Here is an 18,822-nt window from a genome sequence, read left to right as displayed (position 1 = left end):
TCTATTAATTTTAGCTCTCCCTTTAGAGAAAGAGATAGTTGAAGTTCTTATTTCCATTTTAAGAAGTTCCCAAAGGATTTGCTTGTCCTGGACATAACTATATTTTCTTTGGAATTCTGGGTAGATGTTCTGGATTAATTGGATATAATAATTTTCATCTTTAAGCAAGCTATTATTAAATTTCCAAAAACCGGGTCCACGTGTTGATAGTTTTCCCCACTGTATTGATAACAATACGAGTTTATGATCTGGAGCAATTGATGCTTGAATATCCTTTTCTCACATATTGTGTAAGGTGTTTGGCAATTAAAAAAAATCTATTCTCGATTTCATCTTTAGAGGCTTAGATTCATATGAATACTTGTTGACGTTTGGGTGTTTCATTCTCTGTATATCAATAAGGTCAAACATGTCCATCGTAATTAGAACAGAGTTGCGAAAACCGGTTGGTTTCCACAGACAGCTGCCTTTTTTATTTTATTTTTTTATTTTTTCCATAGCAACGCGTCAGGCCAGTAAACTTAACAACAGAAATAGTAATAATACAGAAGTTTGGGAAGTGGGAGGCACAACTGGTGGGGGTGGGGGGGGGACCTGTGATGGACTAGCATCCCATCCAGATCCAGGGGGCTTAATTCTACAGAAACCGGGATAAGCTCTGGCAGAATGGGCTGCTTGGCTTGAGGCTTACCTTTGGACAATGATAAAATAGTGTTAGAAATGCACTCTTTTTTGCAATATTGTACTTTACCTGTTGAGATCAAATGCTCTGACAGTGCCATCCAAAGAGCAGCTTAACACTACTTGACTGTTTGGAGTAAATACAACACTTGTAACAGCAGAGTTGTGTTCACTAAATGTCACAAAACAGAAGCCTGACAGCACGTTCCACAGTTTAACCTAAAAAACAAAGAAAAAAATCATAATTGGGATAAAAGCAGCAGCACACTACAGGCTCTGTGGTCAATAGATTAAATACATGTATATGGTCAACAAGCCACACAATCTAACTTTTGTAGAGTGAGCACACATGTATTATTTATTAATCAAGGGTCATTATGTCATCATGCATCCACAAAATGACAAAATTTAATCACTCATTTTAAGCATGCCAAATCCTTCCTTTGTTTAACATTGGGCATTGATAGTGGAGGTCTTTCCAACTTTTCTCTCAGAAAGAGTTTATGGTGCCTTTTCTTAATATACCTGAGCAAAAACCACAAAAACGTAGCAAAGCCATCAAGTTTGTAACTTATCCATCACAGCAGCCTGAAATGTTTTGTCACAAAACATTTTTTTTCATTTATGACTGGTATATACTGTACTGCTTCCTTTGGTCATACGGTGACCCTCCACAAGAAAACAGTAAATAAAGTGAGCGCATGAGCACAGCACGTTCCCACATTAAAAAATACATGTCTTAACCCAGTGGCTCCGTGTAAGTTACTTTCCTTGTTAGTAGCAGAACTATTTTTTCTTTGCACGCTAAAATCAAACCAGTCATCGTGTTTTGGCGAAACAGTCATCATGACACTATCGCCATGACAAGATCACTGTGTTAATGCATGCAAAAGCGCACACATTAACATGATGACCATGTCAATTCCCAGATACAGTCTGTAGGTTTAAAATAATCCAACGATCTGAGAGGCCAATAGGCTTATATGCAGACTATACCTATACCTTTACCATTACTTCACATCTTGGGTTTTTGGGTCACTATCCAGTTAGGGGTTTGTTTCGTGTTCATCACTTCTAAATTAATTTGTTGAGCCCTATTTTGGTGTGATAGTTATTGGGAAATATTAAAATCTGTTAATTTATGTATTTAATTATTAGCATACAGTCAGTGACCTCAGATTAGCAACATTATCAGTATATGTACTTGAAGGTTACTTAGTTGTTAGACCATCTCCTAGCATTACTGGTAAGTTTGGCCAACCATTGGACCCCTTAGTAGGGGGGAGGGGTGCGTGGGTTCACTCTTCATTAAGGTGTTTGTTCCCTGTTTATCATTTGTCAATAAATTTGTTGAACCCCATCTTGTAAATATCACTTGTGACATCATCACTTTTCATAACAGGACATTTTTTGATAATCAGCTGATTCTTACAAGGTATGCCTAAATGAGCTCACTAGTGGAATTATGAATGTTTCTAGAGATTCAGGCAGTAAACCTTCAGATCTGTCCTCTGAAAAACAAAGAAAAACCTAACATGTTCACATTTACTGGTTGTTTAGGAGAAAGATTTTCCAAGTTTAAGACACAAAAAGGTGACTAAAATGGGCAACAAAATTACAAAAGAAAGTTTAAGAAAAAATCAGGGAGATACTCGGAGACTCAAAGGATAGTGCACAATGCAATGGCGCCAATCAATTGACAGTAGGGTGGTTTTAACTTTCGCATCCTCAGCATCTTCAGAGCATTTTGAAAGTTTGGTGGTTTGTTTTGTGATAATTAATGGTTTGTTTTATTGCTAGTCAGATGTTGAAACACCAAACATGATACATGTACTTGTGTTCGTTTATAGTGTGATATTATTTTTGTTCTTCTTCTAAACTATGCAAAATGATACTTTTGTTTGTTTTTGTTTTTTGCAAACACGACAACATTAATGGTAGTTGTGATGTTTGTGAGTTCAGTATATAACATAGTAAACTGTCATCTGCATATGCATTAAGCACAAAGTATGTGTACTAAGTTAGCATAAGAATAGTACCACAAAGAGAGCAGAGCCTTTTCTGAAACAAAACTATACCTTTGTGATCTGCATATAAAAGTGACATAGACATATTCGGAGTTTTACCTAGTGTGCACAGTCAGAAGCCAAGGAGCTTAAGGGTTGAGCCCACGGGACAGAATTTATTTATAGCCTTCAGTCAACCAATCGTGCAACACTTGAGATGCAATAAGAACATGTTTGTGTGTCACATGTTTCCGCCAACTGGCAGTAATAGCCAGGTCAAAGTTGTTTGTGACTCTACAGTGTATGTTTATAAGCAAAAAATAGTTGTTCCAGTCACGTGCACTGACGGTCCTTTGCCAGAAACTAAATTTATTTTTTGTTCACAATGTATGGCTAGGCACGAGTTACAGTGCATAAGGAATCATGCTTTTTAGCAGTGAGCCCCACTTCAAGAATATCCATTCTAGGTTATAAGGGTATGCATAAGAATTTTACAAGCCACATGTTCCAATTTCAACGTGCCATTTTACAGTGGGTGGTCGTGAGAATATTTTGCAAGCTATTAACTGATCTATCTATACCTCTGTAATTTTTAATTCCTTTCTTCTGTTAGTTAATCTGTGCATAATTATACTCTATCTTCCAGCTTATTTTCCCTTAAAGGAGAAGTTCACTCCAGAATGGCCATTTATTTTCTTTACGCCAATAAAAAGTTTATACAAAGATATGTTATTCACCAAAATTTCAGCCTCCAACGGGCGCTATAACCCTACGAAATCTTTCTTTGAAGTAGCCCAAAACTTGACAACTGAACGCCGCCATCTTGGAGCTGGTAATGTATGCGTGACGTCAAAGAGCTCAGCCTGAAGTTTGGCAGGGAAATTTAAATACTCGAAACTCCTTATTTCTTTGTATTGGCTTTTGTTTGTCAAAATGCCTGTTTGTGCAGCACCATTTTGCTCACACAGAGCTCCAAGAAATACAAAAGAGGTGTTTATTTTCACCGTCTTCCGATATTTAAAAGAACAATTGCTCAAAAGCAGACAAAAATATTTGTGTGTTCCGAAAACTATGTGGAAGACTGCTTCAAAGTAGATCAGAGATGCAGTCTCCTGCGTGGAAATACCCACAAAAGATAGAAAAAGCCAGACGCAACTATAAACCATTTTTAAGAAATCTCCTTCTGTAAACCGTACCAGTTTGTCGTAGCAGTGCTATTTAAGAGAATATATTTACTTGTTTGCTCGACCGCAAATAAACGCTGGGACCTCGATCAACGTTCCCGGCGTTTATTTAAAGTTAGCATTTTCCCGCGTAACGAAGCCGGAGTACGGGCCCCGTGTTCGCACCGCGGCAAATACTACAGATGAACAACAATTCTTATTGGCAACAACACTTCTCAAAATAGAAAAACAAAACGGGCTGGTAAAATGGGCAATGACTGGGTTGTACATGTAAATAAATATAGAAGGAGAAAAAGACAGAGAAAAAGATACAAACAAGTTATAAGTTAAGTTAAAGTTTTGCTTGATCTAAAATGAAATAATTCAAACATTTCTAGCTCAGTCAGTCAACTACAAAAATGACATAAAGTTCACTTTGGGAGTTGTGATCTAATATTTGATCAAGAAGAGTTTCTCTGGTTGATTAAAAGTCCTCCCTGAAATCAACTAAAAAGTGAAATAACATAAACGCATCATTGGTTGGTATTGCGTCTGGCTCTTTCTTTTTTGTGTGTGGGTATTTTCACGTAGGAGACTGTATCTGTGATCTTCTTCAAAGCCGTCTCCCGTATAGCTTTCGGAACACACAAATATTTGTGTTCGCTTTGGCAGTATTTTTCGACCCTACCCATTCTTATTGAGTTATTTTTTTTTTAGATATTGAAAGACGGCGAAAAGATTTTTGTATCTCATTTGTATTTTGACAAACAAACGCCACTACAAAGAAACAAGGAGTTTCGACTATTAAAATTTTCCCGCTAAACTTCAGGCTGAGCTCTTTGACGTCACGCATACATTACCAGGCTCCAAAATGGTGGCGTTCAGTTGTCGAGTTTTGGGCTACTTCAAAGAAAGATTTCGTAGGGTTATGGCGCACGTTGGATGCTGAAATTTTGGTGAATACCATATCTTTGTATAAACTTTTTATTGGCGTAAAGAAAATAAATGGCCATTCTGGAGTGAACTTCTCCTTTAAGTACCTGACCCATTTTAGAAATTGTTGTATAAAACACTAAGGATGGCTGCCCAATCTCATCAGCCAATGGTGGTTATTTTGGGCAGCCATGCAATTAATTTATTTTTATTCTTCTTGTATTGTAAATTTAATTTAGCATACTAACAAGTGTTGTAGTTGTAGTAATACATACATGTAATGTTATCCATCAGACTAACCTTGCCATCCTCACCACCAGTTGCAATGTAATGTCCATCTTGGGAGTAACACAGAGTATTCATACTGTAGTAGTGACCTTGCTGTCTGAGTATGTACGTTTCACTTTGCCACTCCCACACCAACAATTGTCCTGTGTTACTGCATCCAAATGCCAGCCACTCTCCACTCGGATTAACAGCCACTGTCCTAATACTCTGCTGTGATATACTGTACAAAAATAAAATAAGTTTGGTCCTCCAACACACCGTACTACAGTTCACTAAAACATTTCACCATGCTGTGTTTTTGTAAACAGTTACAAAATAATAGCTGTAAAACCTGTTATAAGAATTTTGTTTATCTGTGATTTATTACAACCACATATATACTGTTATATTATTTGTGCTAAAAAACACACCAAAATATGAGCTCCATGTGGTCTCCCTTAGTATTCACACTTCATATCTTAGCACAACATACAAATTACTATTATTCTTCAATTGACTCTCAACTTGTTAAACAGAATGAAATGTGTGTTGTGTTCCGTTCGTAAACGCAATACTAGCAACGTGATGGAGAAAAAATGGCTATGTGAAAATTGACACATAGCCGGTTTATTAAACTCTGAATATCCAATACATTGTGAAATGAAACTTTCGTTACAAACATGAATTGCCAGCGAAGGTGAGGGCAATAAACCAACACATAGCAATATAACAACCATTGTATGAGAAAGAGGCAGGAATGGGGGGGGGGGTGGTGAAAAAAGTATGTGCATCAACGCAATCAAGAACACAACATCCATTATACGACAACTCTAAGTGCGAAATTTAGTCAAAGACGCCATCTTGAATTCAAAATTCAAATCAGTACCCTCGAAAATAATGGCTAAATCGTGTATGAAATTTTATGTAGAAACATGTAAATTCTATAAATAAAATTTGGTAAAACTGCCTTATTTATTTTGGAATACCTTAAAGTGTGAATGAGAATAAAATCTGGAACTTCATGCAGTGTGAACACACCAGTCGAAAATCCAGCAATCAGAAGGTGTGATGGTTTGTGGAATGCAGTGGTTGTTAGTTCAGCAGAGCCATCTTGGTTGTAGTAGTGCCTACAATAAAGAAACTATTAAGAAGTATCTCTCTCTCCCACTCTTCCAAGTATGCCTAAAAAAATACATCTTCTACGCTTGAATAAGAGATTCCAAGTGTATCATTTTAAGCCCCCTATTTTCAATGTTATTTATTAGAGCATGTCTTTTGACTTTCAGTTTGTCCTTTCCTTTCCATACATGTATAAAATCAAAAAAAATTTTGTTGGCGCTCTTAATTATTTCATTCGAGAGAGGTTACTGTAATGCAGGATATAGAAACTTCGAGATAGCAAATGATTTGGATCCTGCCTAAAACAGTTAAATTCCTCCTTTTCAAAAGAATCCAAAACTGATTCAAAGTTTAACTTTGCTGCTTCCTTTTAATTATACGAGAAAAAGATACCTAATAATTTAATGCAGCTCTTGATATCCACGTTAACTTCCAACTTGCTCTTATTAAGTTTAAGGCCGGAGCAGAGTCCGAAATTGTTTAGAAACTGTTAAACAGATGTGTGAAGGTATCACTCACTAACTCCCCTATTCTCTCTTTGGGAGTTTGGAGGGTGTAAACGCATGTGCAGTGATCTAGGCAATTAAGACCCACAGAACCCCAAAGAAAGTTGTTGTGTATTTTAAGCGAGTGATACATGTAAACCTGTTTATCAAGATTACATTTATATTACAGAAATGCCGAGCCAAGCCCATGTATAAGCTGCAGGCCACGTGTAACCTTGTCATTGCAATTCTAGTGAACTAGCGCGTGTAACACAATTGTACTGTAACACGTTCTGTTAGTCTAGATACTAGTAGGAGACACAGAGACGGCTCTTCAGGAGTCAATCTATCGTGCATTAATCAAGTTTCTTGCTATCGTGATCTTACACGTTCAGTAAGCTATCGAGAGTGTATCACGTAAAAGTAATGCCAATCATATTTATAATCAAAAAACAATCTATTGTGTCCATATTGTGACATCCTTTCTCTTTTAGAAAAACAATAAAAAATACAATTTCGATTAACAAAATAACGAAACGCTAAAACATATAAGAAATAACTATAAGCTCGACAACCATGCAATGTTCAATAGCACACATAGTCTTTAAAGCGTTCTGGAGGCCTTCGAACACGTGCAGGCCTCAGGCTCATTGGTGAGGGGGTTTCAGCTGGCTCTGGCGGCGGATTGGTTGCAGGACGCGTTTCAGTTCGCTTGCTTGGTGCTGGGTTGCCTAGCGGAAGCGGTTCATTTATTTTCTTTCCCTACCCACCCTTCCCTGGGTGTAATCACGTGATGGTGGTCTAGGCAATAAAGACCCACATATCTCCCAATCAATGATAAGTGGAAAAATAAATTTCCTTGTACTGCGTGGCACTTGTAAAAGTACAAAAATATAATAAAGTTCTTACTAAATGAGTTAAAAGTGCCTTTAAAATAGTTAAAAGTTCCAGACGTTTCGGGCTTAGCCCTTCATCAGTGGAAAGTCAGGATATCAGTTAAAAACGCTTGCTTGCGCCATGAAAACAAATTTGAGTTCAAAGGCGCGCGCGCAATAAGAGCGCTCTGAACTTGCGTTTGCAGAACGTTCGTAGCTTAGTAACCAGGCATTTGATCGGACGGGAAATATGGGACTAGGGCGAGAACATAAAGCAAAACAAGATGGCGATGGAGGCGTTTGGGTTTCGTGGCTATCATCTTGACAAATTAAAGAGATTTGGGAGCCATCTATTGGAGATAAACTTGTTGCATAAAGAGTTTCGTAATCAGTTCGACAAATTTTTCATCAGTGCAAAATGAGAAAGAAACAATTGGCCATCTTACTCCTGAATAGGTACTCGTGGTATTTTCTCGCTCGTAAAAGTATCAATATTACTGTTAAAGTTATAGGCCATTGTCGACACTGCAAACAGTATAGGAGCTGTCAAACTTGCAAAAGCAATAACCGGTATTGCTAATCGTAGTTTTATGTTTTCTTAATTTTCATAATTTTCCATAAATTAGCATCAGTTAACAGAAATTTACGGCACCTTTTCCGAATGTTCCTGCAGATAAGCCGCACCCCCGCTTCCAAGCGAAAGTTTTTGGAAAAAAGGTGCGGCTTATCTTATCTTTACAGTAGTTTCTATTTTTTTATATCAAGTTGATGCAATATTACATATAATTACATGCACCGGGTATCATCCAGTGTAACATCAAACCTTGAGACAATTCTTACCTGGAGTACTTTTTCCACTCAATTGATTTTTCATTTTCTGCAAATAGTAACAAGGACACATACAAAATAAATGGCCTACATATTGACCAGTAATAATTATTAGAAAACACCTTGTAAGGAAGCCCGCTAAAGGCTGGAAGTAGGGCAAGCTGTCGACGTTATGTTCACATGAGTGAGGACAATTGAAAGTTGCAACGGACAAGTAACCAAGATTAAAACCTGTAACTCCCTATGATTCGCATTGTACAATGTGTATGTACATTCGTTTCCATTAAGTACCATAATTGGATTTCAAATCAGAAAAAAAATTAACCAATCAAAAATGCAACATTTGGATTAAATTACCAGCGTGCGCTAGTTCGCGCTTGATGGCGTAATCTTGTTTTTGAACAAACTTGGTTGAATAAAGTTAAATTTCGTTAAATTCTCCTGTTTTGTCGCCGTAAAGTAGTGTGGAGAACATCACTTGGATACACTTAATAAATTTCTTTAGTTTCTGTGAGAAATTTACGGCATTTAGGTCAGAATTCGAGTAAATTTCTGCAAAACCAAAATCAGAGATGTGCATTAATTTTTTTTGATACATGTAAAAAAGCCAAAGCTCAAAAATAGCCTTAAGTTTTGTTTGCTGTCGTTTTGCATAATAATGTGAGACATACTTACCGTATTTTCTCGATTAAACGCCCCGGCGTTTATTTTAAACTTGGCCCTATAGGGCCGGCGTTTAGTTGAATTCAGGAGTTTTTTCAAGCCCTATGTTTCTAAGAAATAATTTTTATTCATTATTTTTGACAGCTATATAATAAGACATTATTTTTAAAGCACATTCAACCTTAAATAGTTGTCTAAGGGGTTTATTTTCAAATACAACTTGGAGACCCGGCGTTTATTCGGGGCCCGGCGTTTAATCGAGAAAATACGGTAGGTAGAATGTACGCTGGTATGAAAACAAATCAGGAATCTCTATTGTTCTTATCATTTAGCATTAACTTTTACGTTAATGAGCAGGAATTATCTGCACGTGCATAACTATGCACATGCGTTTTGAATCTTGGTACACTTCAAAGCCATTCTCTGCCCAACAACAACATGAAATTCTACATAATTTTCAGACAATGTCAGCCAAAACGGCTATAACAATTAGACTAGGAGCCCGAGTTTTCTTTTAGCGAATAGTCAATGAGGCGCAGGACTGCAGTTCAAAAACCTACAATTTTACGTTCTTATAAGCCAAAAATAAAGAAAAAAATAATCTTTAAATGAGCAACAAGCAGGCGATCATTTTCTATCAGCGATTATAGTTTACCACTAAATTTTCTCCGATTCTGATTGGTTTGAATTGAACACGTGACGCGATAGTGCCCATCTGCCGGAGGGCACTATCAGCCCATAGTGCCCTCCCGTGAAAAATGCCCGGATCGATAGTGCCCACCCGTGACTGTTTTTTGTAAACAAGCTGCCAGCAGACAAAAAACCCCAACCAAATTCACTGCATTTAGTGGGTTTCTCGTCTGGCTTTGTTTCGTTTGTTAAATTTCGGCTTTCAATTGAGTTTTTTATCCTGAAAATAATATTTGTTTTAAGAACATCAAATTTCAGCGGGGCAACTATCAGCCAATAGTTCCTCGACAGAAAAACTCTATTGTTAAAATAGAAAACAGTGGGAGAACCAATCAGATTCGCAGATTTTCAATAGAACACGGTTGAGTTTCTACTAATTGGGGTTGGCATAACCACACTGACCTACTATTGGTAATCGCGCAATCTGATTGGCTACACAGGTGCCTACTATTGATCCGTAGAAGGCTCTCGGAGCACGCGCTTAGTCTTCGCTGAATTTTATCAATCAAAACATTCAATAAATCAACTCTAGCTATATTTTGTGTTTAATAGATTGGTCAGTGGGTTATGCTAACACAATTAGACGGCTCGCTCTCGGCCGGTAGAAGCCTCGAGCTTGCCGTCTAATTGTTAATTAAACGCTCTCTATGATTATTCAGCAGGAGGTAGCTCTTAAAGCAATAAATAAGCAGAATACGTCCGGAAAGTTGCGAGATTCTCACGTTAAATATAAATAGGTTTCAACCAGACGTTGTTGTTAACATTGCCGTTGGTGCGGTCTGTGGAATCGGCCTGCGGTCGTCTTCAAGGAATGGAACGAGTTTTTGACGTCATAATTATTATGACGTCAAAAACTCGTTCCATTCCTTCCATTTCAGTGTGCAGTCATTCAAAAACGTTTTTGTGAAGCCTTCGGAAATCTTCGTATTTTTTGCTGTTATTCACGCTTAAAGGCTAGGAAAGCAAACATTTTCTTAATTTTACTTAATAATGGTTAGTTTTAGCATTTAGTTGGTTTAATGGCATTTTGAAATTTCTGTTCATTTGACCTTTAATTACGAAAGCAATGTGTAATATTTTATACCAGAGCTGGCACATCTCCAATGAAAAGCTGTTTTTCTGCAACCACTGTACCAATTTGATCAATGAGGTGTTCTCTGGAAAGCATTTTCAAGGTGCTGAACAGAAAAGCAATTTTTTTTTATTCAACCCGTTTTCACTGCACATAATAAAGACTCCCTTAGTTTATTGATATTAACTAAGCAATAAACTATTAAAGTTTACACAATAGTGCTTGAGTCTGTTAGCAGATTAGCAGCTCAACATTCAACACCCCCCTAAACCATCACAAATCATTCTGCACTAAAAACAACCAATAGCATACTATTCGCAACAGTCCCTTTCACACTTGCTAATAAGAGATGGAGATATGCGACCGCACTTTAGCGAGTTGGAAGCAGAAATGAGGCCCTGTCAAAATGTCGCTGTTTTATCAAACTTCGTGTCACTGTCGATAGTAAAAGTGAAGAAAAATTACCTGTCCTTGTTAGAATTAAAGTTTTTCCAAAAGAGATGTCGTTTGTCGCGATTTTATTTTATGTGCTGTCGCTACTTTTTGGGCCACGTCGCTTGACAGAATTAACTCTAGCAGGGCGTCAGAAATGAAAAGGGCAAGGGAGGGTGGGAAAAGAAAAGGCGCGGTAGCATAAGGAGGCAAGCGTGGAAGAAATAACAACTGGTCTCAGCTACAACAGCCCGAATTCTCACATGAACTAGGCCAAAATGAGATGCAGGGCTCATATTTATACTCACACTTGTAAGAAACTGGCACGGATAGCACACTATTCGTGACAGTCCCTTTCAGGCTCGCTAATAAGAGATGGAGATATGCTCCTGTGCCCAGAAGTCTGTGCATTATATGGCCCAAAACCAGATGACTTAAGGTCGCGGGGGACACCTTAGGCTCATCATTATGCATTTATTTAAAGCGTATGCACGAAGTGCAACGACTGACATCGACAACTTTACGAGATATTCATGACTGGATAAAAATATAAAAAAAATATAAAAATTCCCGTTTCTTTGATATTTTAACCAATTTAAAACAACACTTGGCGTTATACGTTTATATAGATTGTAGGAAGTCTATGAGCTAATTTTTATTTAAATTTGAATGTTTCTGCAACTCTCTGCAACTCAGAGTAATCACAATAATATTCGGCATAAACAATCGTGTCCTTCATAAAAACGCATTGTTCTCACCATAAAAGCGTGGAATATAATTACCATAATTACATCTCTCCTTTGGAAACTGATCGTGTTTTGGTCGGGATACCTTCGGAAATCTCAAAGTTTGGACTTTTCCGACAATTTTGTGGCAGAGAATACAGCGCGGATACAGAACTTCATGACTTGCCACTGCAGATAGGTAAACTATGGATATTGTAGTGTGTCATAACAGAGGCGGAATTTTAAAAGAGCGCTTTTAGAAAGAGGTAGAAGGCATTAAATTAAAATTTGCGCATTTAAGCCGCCATAACTTGCTGGCAAATTTTAAATTAAAAAATCCGCTTCTGTTATGACACTCTAGAGATATTGACTGATTAGTTTTTGACAAGATCACAGTGTGCTGTCTCCTAGTCGTTCCACAAACTCTGCCACCGAAATCATGTTCTTCCCAATTTGGCACTGACGTGGCTATAACATCACCGTTAAGTACGATCTACCCAATAAATGATTAAATACATAATCTTTTATCATTTCTTTATGTCTCTGTAAAATTTGAGCTTAATCGCACCTATAACAGCCGAGAAATAAGCGTTTTAAAAGATGCAGGTCAAGCAAAATTTCGCTTCATGAATTTATTCATGCTGTAGGTATCCACCGCGACCTTAAGACACTGCCAATACTCAAAGACAAGGCCCAAAACTCAGAAAAATCCTATCCAAACCACCCATGACTGAAGACAAAAGGCTAGCAAGACACTAACCAATCTTACTGACAAGGTCTTAGCCAGGTTCCAGGAGCAAAAGTTGGCTATCCCCTGCCTAAATCCGAGCACTTTTCCACACAAACAAATCATACAGCAACTGAGGCAAGCCTGCCTTTGCCTTCCCTTACATGGCAGAACCAGAAACACTGAAAATCTTGGATAAATTCAAACGGCATAGGACAAAAAAGATTTGGCTCTGGAAATACAGGAGGGAACCTAGACCCAAGGGATGGCAGCCTAAACGTCAGTAGTCCGACTAGGGCATTAGACACCTTTTCAGGCTAGCATGGGAGGAAAGGAAAATAAAATGATGCAAACAGGACGCACAGTTTTCTAAGCAAATTAATATAAAACAGATAACAGAGCAGTAAAATTGAACTATACTGTCAAGAAAAACCCAAAAAGAAATTTCGAACAGAGTGAATTTTCGCTCGAATTTTTGAAGTCAATTTCGAAGCGAGCAAATTATCGTGCTAAATTTCTCGAGTTTTAAAACAACAGGCCGAGCGAAAAAGGCCACTTTTTCGCCGCAAATTTGCTCTGAGCGAAATATCGCAATTTTTTCGTCCAAAAGCCATGAAAAGTTACAAATTTCGACAAATTTGGTTTGCATTACTTTTGCACAGTACTGCAAGGGGAAGTATGCAACACAAAATTCACTGTTACGAACAAATAAAGCATTTAAGTGTACAATTTCAAGGGAGGCAAGGAAACAGCACAGCACAAACCCACTGCTAACAAATAAAGGTGTGCATAAGGGAAGCACTACACAAACCCGGTGTTTACGAGGTGAAGCACACTGACATAACAAATAAATTAAGGTGTGCAAAAGGGAAGCACTAATAAAAACTACTATGGAGGTAAAAGAAGTAAGACTGGACAGAAGAGTGGTGTTTGCGAGGCGACGCACACTGACATAACAAATAAAGGTGTGCAAAAGGAAAAGCACTACACAAACCCAGTGTTTGCAAGGCAAAGCACACTGTCATAACAAATAAAGGTGTGCAAAAGGAAAGCACTAAACAAACCCGATGTTTGCGAGGCGAAGCAGACTGACAAAACAAATAAAGGCGTGCAAAACGGAAGCACTACACAAACCCGATGTTTGTGAGGCGAAGCACAGTGACAAAACAAATAAAGGTGTGGAAAAGGAAAGCACTACACAAACCCAGTGTTTGCAAGGCGAAGCACACTGACATAACAAATTAAGGTGGGCAAATATCACACATAATTTGGGAACACGTGGCAGGGAAAAAAAGAAGCCAGAAAATGTCTAAAACAGATAAATACATGATGCAACCTTTGCCAGATAGTGCTGGACTAGGAACTGGATAGCTGCAGAAATGTAAAGACATCAAAGAAATGCTTAAGCTCGAAAGACAACAGCCAGAACAAAGTTTGAACATTTTCTGTTACAACACATCAGGTAACAGAAGCAAAGGATTCTCACGCGAACTGGGCCGAAATGAGATGCAGGGCTCTTATTTATACTCGCGCTCGTAAGGGAATGGCGCAAATAGTAATTGCCAAATCCTGTCAGTCAGTCGTAAGTATAAAGTACAGTACTGTGCAAAAGTAATGCAAACAAAATTTGTCGAAATTTTGTAACTTTTTGAGGCTTTTCGGCGAAAAAATTGCGATATTTCGCTCTGAGCGAATCTGCGGCGCAAAAATGGCTTTTTCGCTGGGCCTCCTGTTTTAAACCTCACATTACTTTTACACAGTACTGTACATGCATAAAAACATATAATACTCATTAATATTGTTAGTCACCATACTAACACAATACCTTGTCTGGGATTTGATTCAGTAAGTTTTACGTCTTCAAGGTGTAAATTACACTTCCAACAAAACAGTGCACCATCACAACTTACTGTGTAAGTCTAATTCAATACTGTCAAGTCCAAAATAATTCAGCTTGCAATAACAGCAACTATTACTGGTAACTGTTTGACATGAGGCAGCAAGTAATGGCATATTTACTCAATGAACTCTCTTAACTTGTCAGAACTTTAGATACTGTGTAAATCTCTATGATCAACATTTTATTACTGACCCGGGGGGTGTAATGAAATCAGTCCATTCACTGTAAATTATGTACTGTATGTCACCATTATCTACATGTTTGTCACTACCGTATTTACTCAAATAAGCGCCGCGGCACTTATTAAATTTTTCGCACCTGAAGTGCGGTGCTTATTCGAGGGCGCTGTTTATTTGAGGGCGGCGCTTGTTTAAAATTTCTTTTACAGTAGTTGAAAAAGGCGTCTTTTGATTGTCATATTCGTCTCTTGCTGAAGAGAGAATTGGCACTACCGGTAGCTGTCCTGGTAAAGTTCGCAGCCTTCACATGCAACATTTACAGAACTACGTATTGTAAGAATGTTAGATAGAAAAACTAATGGGCTAGCGATAAAACAATCACTTTAAACTGCATTACATCACTTTTAATGGAAAGAAATGTCCAAGTTTGTTTATGAGTTGTTTTAATTTTGTAGTGCTGTGTTTGATTAAACGGAAATCCTCAAATAAGCACCATATTGGGACTGCGGCGCTTATTCGGGGGTGGCACTTATTATAGCTTTTTGGTCCCAAAGGTGGCGCTTATTCGGGGGCGGCACTTATTTGAGTAAATACGGTAATCAGATACTGTAAGCCTTCGCAGAATGGAATAAACACAATAACATTCACAGTTCAGTCTGATTGGTTTCTTCAAAAAAATTAACAAGAAAACATTTGCCTCTTGGTCGTTATGCATGGACCTCGCTGTCCTTGGTCCATGTGTCCTGAACAGCTTGAGCCAAATATTTTCCCGTCTGGCCCTCCCACTCAGATAATATAAACATACCTTATTACATGAAATTTTTGCAACACGTTAATTTTGCAAATTTCGCGATTCGAAAAAAATCGCGGAATTAAAGTGACGCGAACAATAAGTGTTGCGAACATTACATGACGCAAAAATTAAGTGACTCACATTATGTCAATAATTAAGACAAATAAGTTTAGTGCCACTGAAGGAAGGAATTATAAATCTTAATGTATGTTGTCGTCAATTGAAACAAGAACAATGACTCATGCACTTACAAGCATAACCTACTTGTAGACTTAACTGCTCTGTTGTAGCTATTGCCGAGATTTAGTCCCACCCTTGCTTTTTTGTTTATTTTGACTTTATTTCGCAAAATCGCGAAATTTAAGTGTCGCGAAATATACGCACTTCAAAATCGCGAAAATCTCAGGTAATAAGGTACATGTAGTATTGTTTGTAATTTACATCACTCAACTCCTTTTTTACACTAGATATACTGGTCACTGCTCACAGGCTAGCACATCATGATATGGCAACATACAACAAGACAGACATACAAAGCCAAAACAAGTTCAGTGATTGGTTGTGCCCAAACTACTAGAGCAGGTGAGAAAATTACAAATTTAAAATGTCAAATATCACTCCCATCACGTTTACCCTACAAGTATCTAAAAAGAAAAGAAAGACTGAGACAATAGCAATTAAAAAGATAAAAAAAAGTAAAAAGATACATCCAATGATTTTTCTTCAAAGTAACAGCCTCTCACAGTGTTTCTGTGGCCAGACAATGTGACTGGAGTAAAATTCTGCACTGGAAATAATGAAAAGATGCGACCTGTCATGTCTCTGCTGCCAACCACAAAAAATCTGTCAATAAATAGAGAACCGATGTCAGCAAGAGTGCTTTTGCCATTATAATGCACCAAATAAATAAAGCCTGTTAAGCCATTAGATATAGTACAAGTACACTTTAATGAATTATAATTATTTTCTGAAATCAAAGTAAATGCCACTGAGGAGAATAATACTAAGACATTTTTTAATAATAATAATAATAATAATAATAATAATAATAATAATAATAATAATAATAGCAATAAGAAGAAGAAGAAGAAGAACTTTACTTAAGTGTCTGGTCTTCTAGCTAGCCTTAAAGGAAAGTTCACTCCAGAATGGCCATTTATATTATATATATTTATATTACGCCAATAAAAAGTTTACACAAAGATATGTTATTCACCAAACTTTTGTGCGCTATAACCCTATGAAATCTTTCCCAAAACTGGACAACTGAACGCCACCATCTTGGAGCTGGTAATGTATGCATGACGTCAAAGAGCTCAGCCTGAAGTTTGGCGGGAATATTTTAATAGTAAAAACTCCTTGTTTTTTGCATTTCTTGGAGCTCTCTTTGAACAAAATGGAGCTGCACAAACAGGCATTTTGACAAATAAAAGCCACTACAAAGAAACAAGGAGTTTTCGAGTATAAACTTTCCCGCCAAACTTCGAGCTGAGCTCTTTGACGTCACGCATACATTACCAGCTCCAAGATGGCGGCACTCAGTTGTTGACTTTTGGGAAAGATTTTGGGTTGTGCCTAAATAGGACCGCTCAGAGGGACAGCCGAGGAGTACTGGAGAAGACTTTCCGACTTGGCTGGCTCTCGGAAAATTCTCGGTAAATCCAATATGGCGTCTCATTCTTGACTCGTTTCACTGTCTGCAAACTTGCATCGAGGACGAAGGAAGACAATACGAAGAAAAGTATGTTTTTTTAATATGCTAGTTTGAAACGAGCACTTAGAGGCTCGTTTGGAAAGCATTCATACTACTGTATAGGAATGAGATAAGTTCGCGTGCAGGATAGAGCTAACTAAACCTGTGTCCCTCTGACCCCCCCCTCTAGGTACTATGTGAGAAGGTAGTACCGCTCAGAGGGTGACGCACTTCATATATAAGTATATTACCTCCGTAAAGTCTTGCTTGGATTTTTTTAAAACAATCACAGGCTTTGCTGTTTAGGTGTCTGCTAGATCAGAGATTATTAGAACATTTTTGGATATAAAATTTATTGTGTTGTGTTGTTGTTCCTCTGACCGGTACTATGTAAGAAGGTAGTACCGCTTAGAGGGTCGCACTTCACATATAAGTACAGTCAACTCTCGTTATAGCGGACACGCTCGGGACTTCGTTTAGTGTCCGTTATAGCGAGAGTCCGTAATAGCGGGGTGTGAGGAAAAAAATGGCATTAACATAGGTTCAATAGTATGGGTTATGACGAGCTTATCAACAGTCGTGAAACAACTCAGTAGTCGTTTGGTATGGAGAATGACAATGGTCAAGGGTTTGAGGGTTTGATCTCTCCAAAGGAGTCGTCTGGAAGAAAAGGGCGCAAGCTGAAGTGAAAAAGCAAAGTCTGGTGTACAGCTACTGAAGCAATTGATGCAAAAATAATTATTGCAGAAGACTTCTGAAATGTGTTTCGACAAATAGTATTCAACACACTGCAATTTTCCGTGATAACATTATGTGAGAAGTTCATGGTGTCCGCTTTATCGAGAGTCAAAACAATAAAATTGTTCTTTTGGTACCACGAAAGTGTCCGTAATTCCGTAATAGAGAGAGTCCGTAATAGCGGGAGTCATTTCCAGTCAAACCTCTATAACTTTCGCCGGGGATCTGAATTTTGTCCGTAATATTGAGCGTTCGTAATAGCGGGGTGTCCGCAAGGCGAGAGTTGACTGTATATTACCTTCGTAAAGTCTTGCTTGGAATTTTTTTTAACAATCACAGGCTTTGCTGTTTAGGTGTCTGCTAGATCAGAGAGTATTAGAACATTTTTGGATATAAAATTTATTGTGTTGTGTTGTTGTTCCTCTGACCGGTACTATGTAAGAAGGTAGTACCGCTCAGAGGGTCACACTTCATATATAAGTATATAACTTCCATAAGGTCTTGCTTAGAATTTTTTTAAACAATTACAGGCTTTGCTGTTTAGGTGTCTGCTAGATCAGAGATTATTAGAACATTTTTTCCCTCTAACAAGTTCTATTTAAGAAGGTAGTACCGCTAAGAGGGTTAAACTTCATACACAAGTATATAAACTCTGTTAACTCTTGCTTGGAATTTTATTAAACAATCTCAGGCTTTGCTGTTTCTGAATGTTGTCTTTTTTCTCAGGGTGGCACTATGGTGAAAAATATTATCACCTGGGTCATAACGTGCATTTAAACCTGGCTGTTAATGACACAAATATGCTTTAAAATATAGAGAGAAATATAGAGATTAAACTTAAGTCGTTTGTCTT

At 37.8% G+C, this 18,822-nt stretch overlaps 1 protein-coding gene across 4 annotated transcripts in view; it reads right to left on the bottom strand.

Annotated features, from left to right (window-relative positions):
* LOC144653121 (periodic tryptophan protein 2 homolog) overlaps positions 1–18,822 on the bottom strand; it is a 101,300-nt gene that overhangs the window by 59,581 nt on the left and 22,897 nt on the right. For 3 of the 4 annotated variants that reach the window (XM_078513033.1, XM_078513034.1, XM_078513036.1), the window contains 6 exons: positions 16,246–16,381; positions 14,492–14,585; positions 8,370–8,406; positions 6,037–6,177; positions 5,084–5,291; positions 752–900 (listed from right to left, as the gene is read on the bottom strand). In XM_078513033.1, the coding sequence (XP_078369159.1) occupies positions 752–900; positions 5,084–5,291; positions 6,037–6,177; positions 8,370–8,406; positions 14,492–14,585; positions 16,246–16,381 (765 nt within the window). The remainder of the gene's footprint in view (positions 1–751; positions 901–5,083; positions 5,292–6,036; positions 6,178–8,369; positions 8,407–14,491; positions 14,586–16,245; positions 16,382–18,822) is intronic. The other variant, XM_078513035.1, reaches the window with a different exon arrangement.

Source organism: Oculina patagonica, chromosome 5 (genome assembly GCF_052425735.1).
Source record: "Oculina patagonica isolate OP01 chromosome 5, crgOcupat, whole genome shotgun sequence".
NCBI lineage: Eukaryota > Metazoa > Cnidaria > Anthozoa > Scleractinia > Oculinidae > Oculina > Oculina patagonica.
Note: the sequence above shows the minus strand (reverse complement) of the source record. Positions and strands in the feature narration are given on the sequence as shown.